This window comes from Halictus rubicundus, chromosome 9, assembly GCF_050948215.1.
Source record: "Halictus rubicundus isolate RS-2024b chromosome 9, iyHalRubi1_principal, whole genome shotgun sequence".
Taxonomy (NCBI): domain Eukaryota; kingdom Metazoa; phylum Arthropoda; class Insecta; order Hymenoptera; family Halictidae; genus Halictus; species Halictus rubicundus.
Window position 1 is genome coordinate 16,375,440 of NC_135157.1, and position 18,601 is coordinate 16,394,040.

An 18,601-nucleotide genomic window follows, 5' to 3' on the forward strand; every position below is an offset into this window, starting at 1 on the left:
TTCCAAGAACCAGGCCAAGTTATTTCGATCCAGCTGTGAACCGGGGTCAGCGCACCGAGACAATTTCCTGAACGCTTCGGTCATCCTACGTGCCATCTTTGTTAAAGACGAGCGCGGCTACTCCCTGGGAATCGTCACGCGAGCCTCAATTGAAAAAATCGACACGCTTCCGGACTGACAAGTGCCATTATCCAATTCACAGATGCGCATAAACCGGGACGAACCTCCGCGCAGTAGGAAAATCGATGAGGCTAGATCAAAAGGAAACCTATAACAGTACAATCTTTTCGTAAAAATGACGAATCGAATGGAAATATTCCGGGAAAAACTGTCGTCGTCGCATCGAAAAGCTTCTGTGTTTCGTAGGCCCAGAATGACCCGCAGTCCGTAATCCGTAATCCCGAATTATCGGGCGAGGGATCGCGATCTTATCGGGGAATCTGTTATGGTCGCGTCGAGTTGCCGTGGTCCGGGGCGCGGGCTCGTTTCAAATGGCCGGTGCAACGATTTAATTCAGCTCTCGCTACGCCTAATTTACGGTCGCGGAAGCGTGCGTTACCCGCGTGCTTTCCGTGCCTACCGTTCTATCTATATATCCAGTGGACGCGGACAGGTCCGTCGCGAAATCTCTTCGGATTCGTTTCGCGCCCATTAGCCGCTTGCCAGTCGTCGGAAACTCGACGATCAAACTGCGCCATCGACTCGCAGGAAACGGAAACACAGCGCATCGACTTCTGGCTAACGAAGAAATGCCAGCAGTATTTACTCACGCAAAAACGAACCCTCTTAACGGAGCTTTAATTCGACCAGATTGAAAGAAAACGAGCGTTTCCGCGGCGCCACGAGCGCGATGCTCGAGGCACTGTTACATTTTTCTTCAAATTAACACATCAATTAATGGGGCCGTACCGCGAACGCGGAATGCGAGTTTTTGAACGTCTCGACGAACGGGTTGAGCAACTCGTTTTCGTATAGATACGTACTCTCTTTATCGCCTTTAACACTTTGAACGCCAAACTAGAACCCCCAAAAATTCCATGAAATCAAAGTAAGTTATTTAATGAAATAAAAATGGCAAAAAATTAAATGTACGATACTGAGTAATCCTCCAACTTTCTTGCATGTTACAGATCCCAATTAAGTTTAGTGCAATGAATATATCAACGTAAAAATTCATTTTAAAACCTGCACAAATAATTCCGTCAGTCACATATGACTGACGTGGCGTTCAACGTGTTAATTAAATTGGATTCAGTAACGATCGTCGACTCGTTTTGGTATTTTCCCAGGACGGCACGCGATCGTCGGTTCGTCTGACCGGGTGTGCGCGTCGCTCGTGATCGAAAATCGCATCCGGTGGAACGGCAGCCTAATTCGCAGCCGGTCGTTGGTCGTTTAGGCGGAATGACGAACGATCCAGCGGGCTGTGAAAACGTAAGCTCGCGGAATTAGCGGGAAGAAGCGTGGAGCAACGGTCAAAATTAGATCGAAAAGCGACGAGAGCGAGACGCGACGTGCGAGAGAACGCGGATGACGCGTTACATAAGCCTCGCGTAGACGGAAGTTGCCGAGGTGAGACGAGGAGAGCGGACCGAGAGGAGAGGCGAGGAGAGCGAGAGCAGACGAGTAATCGTACGGAGAGCGGAGCGCGATTTCGATGGCTCGATAATGAAAGGGAACAAAGGAACGAGGGGGGAAGGCACTCGAGAGCCGCACAGTAGCGTCGTTAAAACGGAGCCGGTGGATGCTAGGTATCTCGTTAATAACTCGAGAGAGAGAGAGGGAGAGAGAGAGATCGCCTCGAACGGAGCTCGAATCGCGAGCGGGGCCGCGTCACGCGAACCTAAACGGTCCGAAAAGAGCGAACGAAAAGGCGTCGCGGGTATGCACGTATCGAATTTGAAACGCGGACGTCCATCATTCGCCGCGCTCGCCCGCGTTCTAATTCTGGCGAATGACTTGAGTCCACGATATGTGTATGTTAGACCGGTGTACCTACATACGTGGGTGCACGCTGTGTGTGCCCATTATGCGTCGTACAACACGGCTGAAACCGTGTTCCTCCTAGCGTCTGTATCGATCAAAATGTTTGCCCTTGACGAGAAAGATCCACGCCGCGCGACCGTTGCATCGGCACTGTTGCACGCCTCCCTCCGCGCACGTATGCCCGCCTATGCACCGTTGTATGCTGTGCAGACAGTTCCATGTTATACGCGTCGCGCCTGACCAGCCTAACCACGGTACACCGGCGGCCTGCCACCGCGTTTCTTGCCCTCTTCTTCGTGATCCCCCTGTGCATTTCAACTTGCAGGCAAGACCGGAGCAAGTTGAGAAATTTATGCCTGCGATGTGTCACGAGGGGAAGAATAGAAAGAATATTTTCGCATAGTTTCTTCGACGAGAAGCGATTGCAGAGACGCAAGTGCCCCGGTCATCCCTGCTCCTTCGCTTTAACCCTTTGCACCCGAAGCCATTTTAACTCGAAAACGAAACATTTCTTCCGACCTAGAATATTTCCCTTCTATATATGTTTTTTCAAGCTATATATATGAAAATGGTGCACTTTACTCGCACAGTACCGAAATATTTAGTAATTTATTAAATACATACAAATTTAATAATGTAAAAAATATTTTGAATAATGATACAGCAATTTTTAGTGGCGCCTTACGGTCGCCATTCGAGTGCTAAGGGTTAACACTAGAACTACCGAGCAATAAATGAAACTGACGTACATTGCTTTGTAACGGTGACAAGACTGAGCCCATTCAGACTTCGTACAACTTCTATTGTAATGCTTCGATGAAGAGGTTCGTTGAAAAATTTCCGATGAAAACATTTTTACAATTTCAGTGATTGTGAAAGAGAAAATTAGGAACCAGTCATATTGACTGGTCCGGTAGTTCTAGTGTTGACCCTTTGCACTCTCAAATTTTGTACCATCTGAGTGCAATTTTGCACTCTGAAGTTTTGTAATCACCTGTTAAATGTCGGCCTCAGCCTCGACATAGGAGCGCATAAATTTAAACTTGAGCTCGAACGATTTGTGAGCTCGGGTCGAGTTCGAGATAGCGATAACCGATCGGAGGGTAGAGTACCGAAAGATGGAGCACGATCGTTATATTCCTGCGAAAGGGCCCGGATCGCGTCCCGCCGGGTTAATGCCCCGAGAAACCTCTGCAGGCTCGGGACGGCTGATGGTTCCGTATCGAGCCGAAGATTACCCGTTAATGAAAGTTAATGAGGAGTGGCGAGCGGACTAAGTCGGTCGATCGAGTTGCGCGTAGGTACGCAACGCCGCGTAACGCGCGTCGCAAAGCGTTGCAAAGCGTTGCGGAGCGTTGGAGCAGGGCAACGACACGACACGTCCGAGTCTCGGAGACAGGATGGGCAGGATGCATGGAGTTTCAAGCACTTAACACAAAGATCGCCACACTTTCGCTCGACCCTTCCTCTTCCCTGTTCTCTGTTCCCCGTCGATCGACTATCCCTGTCCGGCTCTCGGCATTGTCGCGAACCCGGTGACCCGTGAACCCACCGATCGGCCGCGCACCGGATAGGTTATCCGAGACTATCGAATTTCATTGTCGCTCCACCCTCGAAAACCGTTCGCGTCCGATCGAGCCTGGCCGAGTCGAGTCGAGCCGAGCCGAGCTCGAACAGGTGCGCCCGGCTGCGATTTGCGGTCGAAACAACTCGTCCGATTCGTTCGGTTAACGAACCGGAAGAAGCTGCCCGTGCAAATACCTGCGCCGCTACCGTGAGATTTAGCTTGGCCGCCGGCACCAATTAGCGGCGGGCCAAGGGGTGCACGGTGAACGGTGAACGGCGAACGATCAACGGTAAACGGTGGACAGCCAAGGGGATCGTTACAATCGTCTTGCCATTCGACGCAACCATACCGGCGTACTTCGCATACTTTTCGCATTCTGACCGGAATCGCGGACACGCTTCGCAAGCCGGTTCGATCTTCGCTATCGACCATGGGAGCCGTACAACTGGTCTAAATCGCAATCATTGCAAAACTCGTATTTCGATCTCCGACTCGTTCGCGTAGAGAAGAAAGAGTTGCTCCTTCTGTGTTTTCAAAAACAATGCCCCCGATTTCGACTCATTTCATTATTTCAGTAACTACAGAAATGATTCAGTGCTACAGCTCGTACGTATCCAAGCTAATACACAGGTTAATAATGCAATTGGCTTTAAAAATCAGTGGCCCAATCACGTACAACTGGTCTAAATCGCAATCATTGCAAAACTCGTATTTCGATCTCCGACTCCTTCGCGGAAAGAAGAAAGAGTTGCTTCTTCTGTGTTTTCAAAAACAATGCCCTCGTTTCCGACTCATTTAATTATTTCAGTAACTACAGAAATGATTCAGTGCTACAGCTCGTACGTATCCAAGCTAATACACAGGTTAATAATGCAATTGGCTTTAAAAATCAGTGGCCCATTCACGTACAACTGGTCTAAATCGCAATCATTGCAAAACTCGTATTTCGATCTCCGACTCGTTCGCGGAAAGAAGAAAGAGTTGCTTCTTCAGTGTTTTCAAAAACAATGCCCTCGTTTCCGACTCATTTAATTATTTCAGTAACTACAGAAATAATTCAGTGCTACAGCCTGTATGTATTCAAGCTAATACACTAGTTAATAATACAATTGGGTTAAAAAATCCGTGGCCCATTCACGACGATAAAGAGGACCGGCGAAGGGAAACAAGGATGCTCGAGAGGTCCCCTGGGAAATTGCAAATAAATCCTCCTCGGCGGGAGCAGTAACGATCAACATGGACTCGCCCACGCAGGATGCACCGCAACTGGAGGGAATAGGCCACACGGCCTGGGAACAAGGGGTTGGAGCGCGGAAACCCGCCCCGGTCGGGGGGTCGAAACTCGAACCGACGTCGAGTCGATCCCGTTTCCCAAACTCCGGGCGTTCAAGAATCACCGGCTCGAGGTGTGAAACGCTCAGATCGAGCGGATTTCTCTTACAAAGCGCGAGTCACCCTCGCCACCTTGCCACGGTCAACAATTTCCGGTCGAATCCGCCGTTTCGTTTCCGTTCAGCTTCGGCTGCCCTTCGCCGAAACCGTTTCTCATCGTCGGTGGCGCAAACAGACCTCCAATAACGCCAACTTTCGGCTTTACCCAGGTTCCTCCAAGATAACCCAAATCCTCCAGGAATGGAAATAAACGGGCAGTTTTTCGAAAAATCGCTCGTACTTCGAGTAAAATAATCCTTCCCACTCCTGAAACTTCTGAAGAGCAGTTCTATTTTCTTGTGTGAAGAATGTTGCGGTACAAAATTGAAACGCTATCGATAGAGGGAAACGAGGGAAAGCCCGCATGCTGGTGCTCGGCCGAGGCATCCTGCTTGATAATAGTGACCGTGGGCTGCGCAGGAAGAGGGAACGGTCGGTTCTCGCGTACACGCACGGCGAACGCAAAAGCAGACGCAAAGGTAAAGGTAAAGGTAAAGGTAACGGCAAAAGCAAAGGCAAAGGCAAAGGCAAAGGCATTGGCAAAGGCAACGGAAGAAATCGATACGACGCCTGCGCGCCACCAGACCAACCCCGCCGGAATCGGCGGCGTCGTTCATTTTCTATAGGAGAGCCGGGCTTCTCCCATCCCCCGGAGTCTATCTCCGAGCCGCTTTCGCGTTTCGTTATCGAAACACGGAGAGCACCCCCGCCGACGCTAACTCACCACATTTTATTGGCATCCAACGCCGTACAGACATTCTTTCCGTCCAGAGAGCGGCAGGACCTTCTTCGAGGTCGGATCCTCGGCCTGGTCCACCAACGGACGGACACCAGCTGCTCGACTGCGATTTTAATGAGCTTTCGTACCACGATATCCCATACAAGTCCCCTAACGATGTACGGTGGTGATCGTACACGTACACTTGGCAAAACTGCGCCGACACAAGTGCACGAATGCCTTATCAAAAATATGTATAGAGTGGAGAAGTTTGACCTTCACAGGACTCTCCAAGGTCGGCAACACTCGTCTCAAATATTCCTTTGCTTTGTTCAGATACTTGGGACACGTTTAATTCTTCGAGCGGCAGGCTTTAAAAATTTTGTAAAATAAAGATTGAGAACTCTATCACTTTTCTAGGATTTGGGAAATTCTAGCTTTTCATTTACAGATCTAGCGGAATAATTCCGTTTCCCATTTCTGGCAGAAGAGGCACTCAAAATGTGAACTCGGACGTATATTCCTCTGCTTTGTTCAGGTATTTGGAACACGTTTAACTCCTCGAGTAACATGCTTTAAAAATTTCGTGAAATAAAAATTGAGAACTCTATCACTTTCCTAGGATTTGGGAAATTCCAGCTTTTCATTTACAGATCTAGAGGAATAATTCCGTTCCCCATTTCTGGCAGAAGAGCCACTCAAAATGTGAACTCGGACGTATTTTCCTTTACTTTGTTCAGATACTTGGGACACGTTTAACTCCTCGAGTAACATGCTTTAAAAATTTCGTAAAATAAAGATTGAGAACTCTATCACTTTCCTAGGATTTGGGAAATTCCAGTTTCATTTACAGATCTAGAGGAATAATTCCGTTTCCCATTTCTGGCAGAAGAGGCACTCGAAATGTGAACTCGGACGTATTTTCCTCTGCTTTGTTCAGGTATTTGGAACACGTTTAACTCCTCGAGTAACATGCTTTAAAAATTTCGTAAAATAAAGATTGAGAACTCTATCACTTTCCTAGGATTTGGGAAATTCCAGTTTCATTTACAGATCTAGAGGAATAATTCCGTTTCCCATTTCTGGCAGAAGAGGCACTCAAAATGTGAGCTGAGACGTATCGTACGCCATCGGATACGCCTTGGGAAGCTCTTTGGGATCCTCTTAATCCTCTGATTGTAGGATCGTCGTCGCACGCGCGTTCCCATCGACGCGACGCGGCGTCTAGACATCTCGCGGCCTCCTGACACACCAAACTTTAACCCGCTCGTTCTCGAACACGAGCCCGCTGACCCGGATATATTTTGGCTCGAGATTGTATCGCGGCTAGACCAAGTCCAACGTGCTTTGGAGAAAGACGATGTACAGCGCACGAACCTGCATACCGGACCGATATAGCTCGGCCGCGACCGTTTCGCGCGGAAATTGTTTACCCAGCGCGCAGTGGGTTAGCTTGTCTGCCTGGTCTAGCTGCTCGTACTCGACCTGGCCGAATCAGCTATTTTTTTTCTAGACAAATTCCTTGCCGAACGACGCGCAGACTGCATTTTCAAATTCATGCCCACGCCCGATAGTCTCCGAAAATAAATAGCTTTCGGATTTAATGCCGCCGAATCACAAAAATTGAAGCGGAATAAAGCGCATCGGAATGGACGTGTTTCGCTCGGACAATGTTTAAATTAATTGGCAAATATGGTTCTGACCAGTCCGGATCGTGCGTCTACTTTTCAGGAACCGACACGGGGAGAACTATGCGAAGAGACTATTAAAAGACCTTGAAGCGATCGTTCGAGGGACTCTCTTGCCGAACGGTATCGTGCACAGGAGGAAACGGCTATGATAACAAAACGTTTTATGCCTCTCGTATATCTTTTATTGCTATAACTGTCGGCGAGGGGGAAAGTGCACGCACTCGGGATCGAGCAGTAAGAATCGCGGCATTTCGTCGTGCCGGGTAAGAGAAATGGCAGTGAGCGCGTCGGGAATGTCGGTCGTCCTTGAAAAAAAATGTCAATCGAGTGTCGCGAGCATGCGATTCCGCCTTATCGCGGCGATCGAGGTAATTAGGGCTCGAGCGACGAAACAGGTTGGCAGCTCGACGAGGAACAACAATGCATAGCTGCTCGACGATCCGAAAATACTGGTATAGTCGTGGCCGGCTACGAAGCTACCTAATAACCGAGCAGCAATTTGCTATAATGATAATTCGCTCGGCCGAGCGCAGAAAAAAAAACATTTTCCACTCGATATTACGTGTTTCTTCATTTCAAAGGATATGCACATTTACTCTCGGCGGTTCTCTTGAACAATAAAATCTGTAGCCTACATATTGGACTTGCTATCTGTATGAAATTCAGTGAAGGGGACCGGACTGACCTAAACTCGCGTTATTATCGCAGCTCCGAGTCCGCGATAATTTTAGCGGGCCGACACGACCGAGCCTCCTCGACGAGTTAATACGGCGCACTTCAGGCTGCCGCAAACAACATGATTGCACGTTCCCGAGCACGATCGGGCCCGCGATACGGGCTCGATAAGATCAACGATCGACGGCTTACTCAGCCGGGATCAAGCTGGATCGCATTCGATCCGGCGAGGATGTTCCGCGAGTTGATTTCGCGGCTCGAATCGCGCGTACCGTAACACGGTGTCACCGTGCCTCGTCGATCATTCTGTTCGCGCGATCGTCACGCGACTGGCGCGAGTCTATTTGCTTCAACTTTTACGCCGCTCGTCGCGGATAAGCGAACTGGCCCGTCCCGAAACAAGAAAACGTCGCGAGCGACCCATTTTCGAGATAACAGCGGTCGCATAAATATTTTTAATCGCGCGAGTGCATAGATAACTGCGTAGAAGAACTGAGCCGCTGAATAATTATTAATATCTATCCGTGCAGCGATTGCGACGAATAAAATGGGGCATCACCCGCCGTTTGTTGAAAAATATTTGCAACGATCTATACCTAGAGACTGAAAACAACCCTAATGAGTTCGGGGTTAAATGCCCCGAATAATTAATTTCTTTCGATTACCACGAGAAGACCTGGATTTTTTCCCTAGCATTAGGGAGTCCGTAAGGGCTAGGATGGAGAACTTAAGGGTTCGAGCTGATCCCTCGCGTCTCGATGAACGGCGATATATCGATATCCTGTGAGAAACGAGACTGCATCGAGTTTTCCGCGAACGACGCAGCGCGCATCGAAACCAGGGCCTTGAAAGTTTAACGGCCACGGAAGGGTCGACGCTGCTCCTAGGGCGTAGGGATTTATTGCGCGACAAGAGGAAACGGAACTTTCGGACGCTCGCCTAACTTCTTTTATAGCTCTCGCGGCGCGCACGCGTTACTAGGTACTGCGTCGTTTGATACGACGATGGAAAACGACGCGGCGGCTCGGAATTGACGGTTAAACTTTTATCGAAGCGATTTCAGAGGAAGGGAGAGAAAACACAGAGGTTGGTACGAGCTGCGGTTTATCCACCGCAGACATCCAATTTCATTCAAATGTATCTTTTCAGCCAGGATCGATATGTTTAACCTGTTAACCCGGCTGGTTCTTCGACCGCGAGCGCTGCTCTATAGATAAATACATGTAATAACGATACGGGACGATTTCTGTATCTACCCGCGACGAATGCAACGAATTATTGGCCGTACACAGGGATAACACCGTTTACTTAAAGATCCAGGTACCGCCAATTATGCATTAACCGTGCAGAAACCGAGGAAGTCAGCTGTTTAATAAAATTGTACTTTTCCCAGTGCTTCGAAGATATTTCGCGGAAATTTTAGTACGTAGAGTACTCCCATCAGCCTTAACCCTTTGCACTCGAGTGGTGACTCTGGAGCACGACTAAAAATTGTTGTGGCATTATTTCAAAGAAATTACAAAATATTTGTCACATTACAAAATTTGTATTCAACAGATTACTAAACATTTAAATATTACATGTAGAAGTCGGATCGGTTTCGTATGATTAAAATGAAAATATTCTAAGACGGAGGAAAAATTTAGTTTTAGAATTAAAATATTGCCGAGTGCAAAGGATTAAAAAATAACTCGCTGTATTGAACGCAGAAACGATCTATTTTCGAGAAAGAGGATCTCTATTATTTTGACGAGAGTTTGTTTTGTACCGTTTTGCCCGTCCACCGGAGGAATAATAAGGTCCCGAGCAGCCGATTGTGTAACCGTGTTTGCGCGGCTGGTTAAGGATCGAGCGGGGAAAAATGCGAGCATTAGAAGGGGACGATTGTGCTCGGACTCTTTCTGGCGTCGGTGTCCACGCGCGCAGCGTGGTACAGTTTCATTATCCAATTTGGATGGGTCACGAGAGCGAACGCGAACAGTGCGATCTAGGCAAAGGTCCGCGAGACAAAAGAAACGCGAGAGGCAAGAGAGGCGTCCGGTTTGCAGAAGCAACGGTGTTACGGTCGATCGAGCCTCGAGCTGGGTTACGCAAGCTGGTGATAATTTTATAAAACTATTAGCCGCGGCCCGAGCGGATTAGACGGCTCCAGTGAAACACCGCGACACGCGACACGCGAGCCGAGCCGCCTGTCGCGAGGATTCGCGGCACAGAACGCGAAATCGCCTAACCGATTTCCAAGTTAAACGTATTAGCCGGTTCGCGTTGGTATCTGGAGCGACCTGTTTGAAAACGTGGCCGACGTATTAGAGTCGTCCCTGACTCGGACGCAATTAGCCTACTACTAATACCGCTTCCACTGAAAACTGGTTTGCAGGTGGAGAACACGGCTCTCCGAAAAACGACGGATAACAAAACTGCTCGCGACTTAATTTCGTGCGTAACTTTACACCGATCAGCCGGACTTCCTGTTCAACAGGCTCCGGGCCCAGTTTCTCCGCCGAAAAAGTCTTCGCTTTTTTACCGTTTTCTTTTTCTTTTGCCTTTTCTTTCCCAACGGCGTACGTGTCTCGGAGCACTTCTCGCGGGACAAGTTGTTACTCTCCGCGCGTAATTTCTTAATTAAGCACGGACGGCCGCCGAGCCGTAACCTTTTCTCCCGACCGATCCGCGCCGCGCCGAGCACATTTCGCTTGCGAATCACGGAAACTGGAACCGCTGGAACAATCCTGCGGCAGACGCATTGACCCGCTAACCGGGACGACCAGTTAAATCGTCGAGGAACGCGTGTTTTATTCGTTCCCCCCGTTTTTTTTTTTAATTCAATTTGTTTCTCACAACTCCATTGTCCTGTACGAGTACTTCACTCTTATCTGGCTGTTGCCATTATTGCTCTTATCTCGCTGTCATCGCCGCTATTACTGGAACAAAGCTTTCCTCGACTTTGCCTCCTTACTTTTTTAAACGGGACATGGAAATGACAATTGGAAGATAAAGGCCTTATTACCTACATGCACTGTGGTCTCGATACTGACCGTTTAGTGAGAGCTATATTCATTTCAGTTGTGTACCAATTTCTTTTGGGATTGTTATTGGAAAAATACTATTGGGATACCCTTTGATACAGCATGATCATTTAGAGTAACGATAGACTTCGGACAGGATTGTTCAGTGGGAAAAATGACGACGGAGATTCAAATCTAAATTTGATAAGTCGAAATCTGCACCGATATGAATTGAACGACGAAGGCTCCGATAATGACGATAAGCGGCAGATAATTGGCCGCGTAAGGGTTAACAGGTTAAATTCGCAACACCGTCGCATTAATATTGTTCCGTGGTCGCGCGGACGCCGTTACGCAATATCAAAGCGATACGCGACCGGTTGTTCGAGCGTTGGATCGTGTTACGCGTCGAGCATACGCAACGTGCACGGTTACCTCTTTGCGCTTTTTGCGATTCGATAAAACGCTGCTGGACGCTCCGCGCCGGCAGTTCGTTACACAATGATCCGCTCCGCAAAGATCTATTCTTTCGCCGCGCAATTCGTCCTTTGCCAATTAGCGTCCAGACTCTACAGAGACGCAATAAAGCACTTTTGTACGTACCACGAGTCGAGTCGGGCCGAGTCGGGACTCGCTCGGCCCGAAGAGACCGCGCGACGCTCCTTTTGACAACGCGCTCATCCATAGTCTCGTGCCGGCCGTTCGCCGCTTCGATATTAACGCTAAACCTACCAAAGTCAAATGACCGTTTTTCAAATTTCGTTTAGAATTTCTTGTATACAACGTTACTGTATTCCGAAAAAATTGCATAGCATGTCTTTCTATAGCACTCGGCGCTATTTTCAATCTAAAACTAAATTTTTCTTCCGTCTTACAATATTTTCATTTTATTCATACGAAACTGATCCGATTTGTACATATAATATTTCAATGTTTAGTAATCTATTAAATACAAATTTTGTAATGTAACAAATATTTTGTAATATTTTCTATAATTTCTTTGAAATAATGCCACAACAATTTCTAGTGCTGTTTCAGAGTCACCGCTCGAGTGCAAAGGGTTAAGATACGTATTTTTTTTTTTTTTTTTGAAGCGTTCATTTGACCGCTCATGGTAGGATTAGATATACATGAAATGTCGGTAGGTTTAATGTCAACTATCCACGCGACACAACGTTTGTCTGGGACGGAAATTTTTCGATGATCGCAGCGAAACGCGAGGAGCATCCGTTTCCTATAGGCCAGCGGTCCCCACACTGTTTCAACACTTGTGTCAATACGTGAAACCTCCTAAGACGCTCGATAACGATGTACTTCGTAGTTCTCATGCACGTTTTTACGCCTGAAAAAACGAATCAATTTACAATCGTCCGGGAAAGTAAAAATCCGTATACTAATTTCGGTTACTAGGCGACCTAGCGACAAAAACCCATTACCAAGGTGCTTAATTCGTTGACGTTGGTTTTTCATCGGTGAACCTGGCCGTAGATTCGCAATTACAGGCAATCGATTTTACTATCGCAGAGCAGTTTATAGTGCCGCGGATAAAATCCGCTCCGCTAACTAAGGTGTCCACTGCAGAGGACACGGGGAAGAAACTCTATTATTTCTGTGAAAGTTCCTGTTTCGCTACGTTTCATTATACCCCCGCTACTCCGTTTCCCGATATTCCCATTATGTCGCTCCTCCTCGTTTAAGCCGCCGTTGCAATCAACAACTTTTAACCGAACTGTGTACATTATGACGCACCGAGTAATCTGTTAAATACCGTGGAAGCACACATTTCGATCATCCACTGGAAAGTGACTGAAACGGCGAATAAAATTTCTGTCTCGAATAGTACCGATTGTTTCTATCAAGAACTGCCGAGCGAAATATTTTGTATCGCAGTCAAGCAGAGTATAGTCTCGAGCCGGTGCGAAAGAATGAAAAAAGTGTAAGCAAGCATTTTAGACCGACGAGCAGTTATAGTTGTCGATGATAAAAATATCCGGCTGAAGCGAAAACTGGTTCGAATTTTTTCCAGCGGCGTTATAAACGAGCGGTGCGCAGTTCGAGTATAAATTGACGAGGTACGCTTCAGAGCCGAGCACAATACGTACACGCAACCCTCCCCCACGTTCAGCGAATTGCTCTAACTCGTGAAACTTAATCGAACAAAAGCGCCGATATCCCCGTTGAAAAATTCTAAAGCAAGCCGCGCGACGCGACGGTCACGAGCCTCTAATTACCCGGTGGAAACGATCGACTACGAACGCGGAGTAGAACGTTGCAACAATTGCGCAATAGATTCGCAAACGTCAAGGAGAACGCCCAAGTGGGAGCGCGCCAGTCCGATTCGAATGAATTCAACCCGTTAACGGGATGATTTCTCGATCACGTACACCCCTCGATCCACGGTTCAAAATAAATTCAATCCATACGAGGAACCACCCGCGCGACGCAGTTGCCATCGAGCGACGCAGTTGCACCCCGATACTACGACGGTATGCAACGTAGTAGGACCTAAACTAAAAATGAACTAAAACTGATTCGACCTTCCCCTGTTCGACAATCTTTAACACTAGGTTTACGGAGCATTAAAAGCGTGTATTTTACATTACTTTATAAAAATAAGAAGAATGTGTCTATCCAAGTTTTCAGCCATTTTTTAAATAATATGTACCTAAGGAAATAAGTTTGTTGAGTAATTCCACGTAGATGGATCGTCAGAATCTCAATAATCGTAAATTAAAAATATTAGAACCCGTCATTTTGACGGATCCCGTAAACCTAGTGTTAAACGAATGACAACGTAGTTACAGGAGTCCCTAAATAAAATTCCAATTGTTCTACGCGTTTCATCGAACGTTGACGAAAATATCGCAACATTACCGTTCAAAGGAAAATATTCGAATGTAGGGTAAAGCGGAAGAGCATTTAAGGGTTGAAAGTAGTATACGAGGAGCGGCAGTAAACGTGTAGGTATCGAGGGAATTTTTTGATCTCGGGATGGGGGGTCCAGGAGAGGAAGATGCACCGAAACGAAAGAGAAACCGGAAGTGACCGTAGGAGGAGGAGGAGGAACCGCGTCTTCGGTCGGTTGACAGTGTGACGAACGACGACAAAGAGAAGAAATAGCAGACTCACCGGGGGTAGCGGCGAAAAGGTCGTCCTGGGGAACAGCTGATCCGGCTGGCTCGCTCGGTGGGTGTCGCTTTCGTTCGAGTTTCTCAATCGTGATCGGCTAACCTCCAAAACTAGCTGCGCAATCGAGTGGACGCGGGGCGACGACGAGGCGATCAGGCGACGAAGCGACGGGGCGGGGATAGTTGTTCGTTGGTCGCATGCACGGAGCACACGCACCAACGGTTGATTATTTCCGCGTGTGTCCGAGGTGACAACTCGAATCGACACGGGACGGGACAGTCGAGAGACAGAGAGTGTGTCCTGTCGCAGTTATAGCGACGCGAGAAGATTACGAGGACCGGTGGTACTCGCGAAGGGTGGCCGTTGCGTCATATGTCGTCGCCAGGCGAACGGGACGTAACCCAATTCGCGGCTGGCAGCTTCGGCCTCTGCTTCTGCTGTCCCTCGTCTCATTCTCTCTTTCCCTCTCCGTCCCGATCGACGAATGTATTCCTTCTCCCCGAGGAAACTCTCTCACTGATTACATGTACCAGGCACCAGGCCGAAAACGATCGCGAGTACTACACGGGTCACGGTGCTTTTCACTGTGGCAACATCATCCACCGAACTGGTAAACACGCCGCGCGAGCCACGGTGGATCATCGATGACCGACGACCGAGTTGTCGCGATTCTCCGAGCGATCCCCCGAATCGACGAGGAGATCGGCCAGCGCCGATGCTCCTGGACGCACTGCCACCCAATCTATCGTAGTATCCTATACACCTAACGAGTATCTCCTCCGTTGTCGGTTGTTACAGTCGCTGCGGACTCTGCCGAACGAAACAACCACCGAGCGAAAGGACGCGACAGGGAAAGCGGCTGAACCGAGGAAACCAACAGACGAGCCGGACCCCACTCCGACACCAGTGGAAATGATACTGCGGCTTCGTTGGATTTTATTCCGTGTATACACTGTACATAAACGGCCGCGCGCAGACGCAGAACGCTCCGGACTCGGTCGGTCGCGATCATCGGGCCAGGCCACTTTTCGAACATTTTCGCCGGTCGTATTTCACCCCTTGTCTCGCGACGTTCTACGTCGTTCGTTTCCTTTCGACGAAAATTCAATTCTGCTTCTCCCTAGGCATACGGCCCGTGTAAATTTGCTTTCTCTCCCGATATAACCGCGTACAATAAATGATAGTGCAAAGTGACGATGCAAGGAAGTCACAACATATCTAAATTATCGATCCCGATCGAGCAAACAAGTGTTTCTTCGAATTGTACAGATCAATCTCTATTCCTGCGTCATTACCGATATTTTTCTGTAGAAATTAGTGCTTTCACGATCGATTCGAATGAACTGAACAAAATTTATCGTTTGTCGGAATAATTGTGGTGAATTACAAAATTAAATTTGCGTTTGCCGATGCACAAAGCATCGCCGGAACGTCGATTAGAGTGGTGATAAAGACACTAGGCTTTTGATGTACAATAGTATATTAAAATATAAATGCCAACTTTTCAACAGCTACAGATCCATGTAGCATATAATATATTACATATTTCAGTATCGTTAACTCTTCAGCGACCGCAACTTATGGCAAGACATATTACAGTTTCGTCTCTAGTTTTGTTTTTGTTCGTTTCCATCGAAATAAATACGGTGAACGGTTTACATGATCTCGAGTCTACACAGTTTTTCGGGACATGTTCCAGTGATATAAGGCTGTCTTTCGAAAAATAATATAAACTCTAGATTTTCGGTTATTCTCATTAATAGAGGATGTACAAAATACAAGTAATATTTCAAACTTTACAATTGCAACGATATAGTCGCGCGTTTACGCGCAATCGATCACACAAATACGAAGTACAGATGATTCCGCGAGCTTCCTCACTGCTCGTCCTTGTCTTTAGCGCCGTGTTTTAAAATTCGCGTGAACTCGATGTAGTCGAACATCGATCCCTTTATGGGAGCCTCGCGATACATTTCGTCCACGTCGTCGTCCGTGAATCTTAAATGAAGAAAAAGATCATTACTGACTCTCCGCCTCCTTGTTTCTATCGTACAATCGAATTTCAGCTGTCCACGGAGCCGTTACCTGTCCCCCATCGTCGTCAGCAACTCGCGGAGACGTTCTTCGTTTATGTGACCGCTGTTTTCTTCGTCGAAGCAGCCGAACGCATTTTTAATCACGTCCTCCGGGTCGGTGCCTTGAAGTCTTTCGCCGAACAATGTCAGGAACATCGTGAAGTTGATTGGCCCCGGAGCTTCGTTCATCATGCCCTCCAGGTAATCGTCGGTTGGATTTTTCCCTGAAATATTATCATTTTCTCACATTAATACACTAGCACGGAGAAGGTTATTTGTTATTACGGTACGCGAAAAAGGTTTCTCAAAGTCTTAGCTATTGCTTCACCATGGGCAAAATATTAATTTTCATCAAAAAAGACAAAAACCTTGAGAACATTGCCTATCTTAATACTTACTTCTCCTCATCGAACAAAATTTGCTATTGATTTGTGAGATTACTCGACATAAATAAAACGCGTAAATAATTTCAGCCAACCTAAAGAGGCAAGCATATCGTGTAGATCCTCTTTGTCGATGAAACCGTCGTGATTCTGGTCGATCATGTTGAAGGCCTCTTTGAATTCAGCGATTTGGGCTTGATCAAACATTGCGAACACATTGGATGTGGCGCGCTGCGCGCGCTTCTTCGTCGTTGCGCGACGGCCGGCAGTTTTGCGGGAGGACATGTTGGTATCCCTGCAAGTATAAATAAAGATTCAGCTGGCTTTGTGCGACCAGTTTGGAATTTTCTTTGAAGCTCTCCTCTAAATAATCTTTTTACTCCTGAAGCTGTCTTCATTTTTTAGGAATCTTCTTAACCTCCTCAACTCTGACAGAAAAACCAAAAAAAGAAAAAACACGTCGCACGATAAGCGATAATTCGACAACCGATTCGATCGAGACCGCGAACACAAGATTGCCGGGAACGAAAGTATCGATTCGAAATGTTTATTCTATTATTTGCCGTCGAAGCCAATCATTTATTTTTAGACAATTAATTCGGGAAACGGCAACGTAACCGATATCGGGATAAAAATAAGATCGTCCACTTGGCACAATAAAGAGGACGTTAACCGTGCGACGACGACTTTGAAATATGCTTACTAGCGAATATATTGCAATTTTCCTGGAATGTTTCACCGCAACGAAGAGGTGACTATAACCTAGAAGACAAGACTCTTGACAACTTTCCTCTTTACTGATTTCTGTTGAAAATCGAGTTTGCGTAAACATTTACAGTGCACCGATGAGTTCATTCGTCTAAACTTGACTCGTGCTCAATCGTTGCGAAAACAAACACGTAAGTAGAGCATTGTAACTTGGACTGTACTCTTTGATACGGGAGATAACTATCGTGTCACGGATGGCTTTCGATTTTACGATTCTCCTCGTAGCTATGCCGAGTAAATCTCCGAGCGTCTTCGACGAATCGAGCTCCAGCAGTGCATTTTCATTTTCTAATTATACTTTGTGGCTCTTTGTCTGAAAACTTTCCCTAGGCTATATCGGTACAGGCTATATTTGACTATGGATCACTTTTTTCCCCGAGAAAGGCTCCAAGCGTGTCGAAGATCACGGCGAATCGCGAATTCGAACGTTTTTCGTCGAGGAATATCGTGAGTATATTTCCAAAAGCCAAGAGAAGCAATCGGAGTGGTAAAAAATCGAGGACACAGTAAACAATGGCCGCCCTTCCAGCGAGACGATTGCTGTCAAATGTTTCACGCCGTCCGCGAAACACCGTCGCGATTTTTCAACAATGAATCGCGTGTTCCACGTGAGAAACCTCGGACAAAGTAAATTGAATGTTTACGTACCTGGTTAATAGAAAACTTCTACTGGAGAAAGTGTCACGAAATACAGAACTGCACAGAGACTCGTGCGCTACTGTGACTCACGTTACGCGTCACTCTATGGTTATTCACCACACCCGGACAGGTAGCGCCATCTGTGAAAGGATCGTCTGTCACAGGGGTTCTCAACCCGGCTATTCGAACACCTTATGGGGTCAATCGATTCGATCACTGCCGACACCCCATCGCTCGCCAAACTATTTTCACTTCTCGACCGAAAATAGAATTTCTTTCTCTTACTTTCTAACACTTTCCTTAAGAAAAATATCCGCTACGTCGCTCGGTGCAGCTACGTTCTCCTTCATTCAGAAACTTATTTTTCAAAACCTCCGAGAAAATCGATGCGCCAACGGTGCTCCTATTCATAGTATAGGAATAATATACACCGCTGTATTTGGGAGAATTCGATGAATCATTTAATCTGAGAAACGACTTTACAGATTTCGGGAATGAAGCACGACAAATTCTTAAAGATGATCATTTGATGTG

At 47.1% G+C, this 18,601-nt stretch overlaps 2 protein-coding genes across 3 annotated transcripts in view; both read right to left on the bottom strand.

Moving 5' to 3' along the window:
* The window catches only part of LOC143357375 (uncharacterized), an 86,180-nt gene extending 71,065 nt beyond the window's left edge, over positions 1-15,115 (bottom strand). The window contains exon 1 of the mRNA XM_076793817.1: positions 14,203-15,115. The gene's annotated coding sequence lies outside the window, so the exon portion shown is untranslated. The remainder of the gene's footprint in view (positions 1-14,202) is intronic.
* A 698-nt stretch (positions 15,116-15,813) lies between these two features.
* On the bottom strand, positions 15,814-18,225 carry Sqh (myosin regulatory light chain sqh). Of its 2 annotated transcripts, none has more exons than XM_076793129.1 (4): positions 18,077-18,225; positions 16,756-16,955; positions 16,288-16,501; positions 15,814-16,200 (listed from the first exon to the last, which is right to left on the bottom strand). In XM_076793129.1, the coding sequence occupies exons 2-4, from the start codon at positions 16,943-16,945 to the stop codon at positions 16,080-16,082; spliced, it is 525 nt and encodes a 174-aa protein (XP_076649244.1). In that variant the 5' UTR covers positions 16,946-16,955; positions 18,077-18,225; the 3' UTR covers positions 15,814-16,079. The 2 variants fall into 2 exon arrangements, with proteins under 2 accessions (XP_076649244.1, XP_076649243.1); XM_076793128.1 differs by having other exon boundaries at positions 16,756-16,979; positions 18,099-18,218.
* Positions 18,226-18,601: the final 376 nt, after the last annotated feature.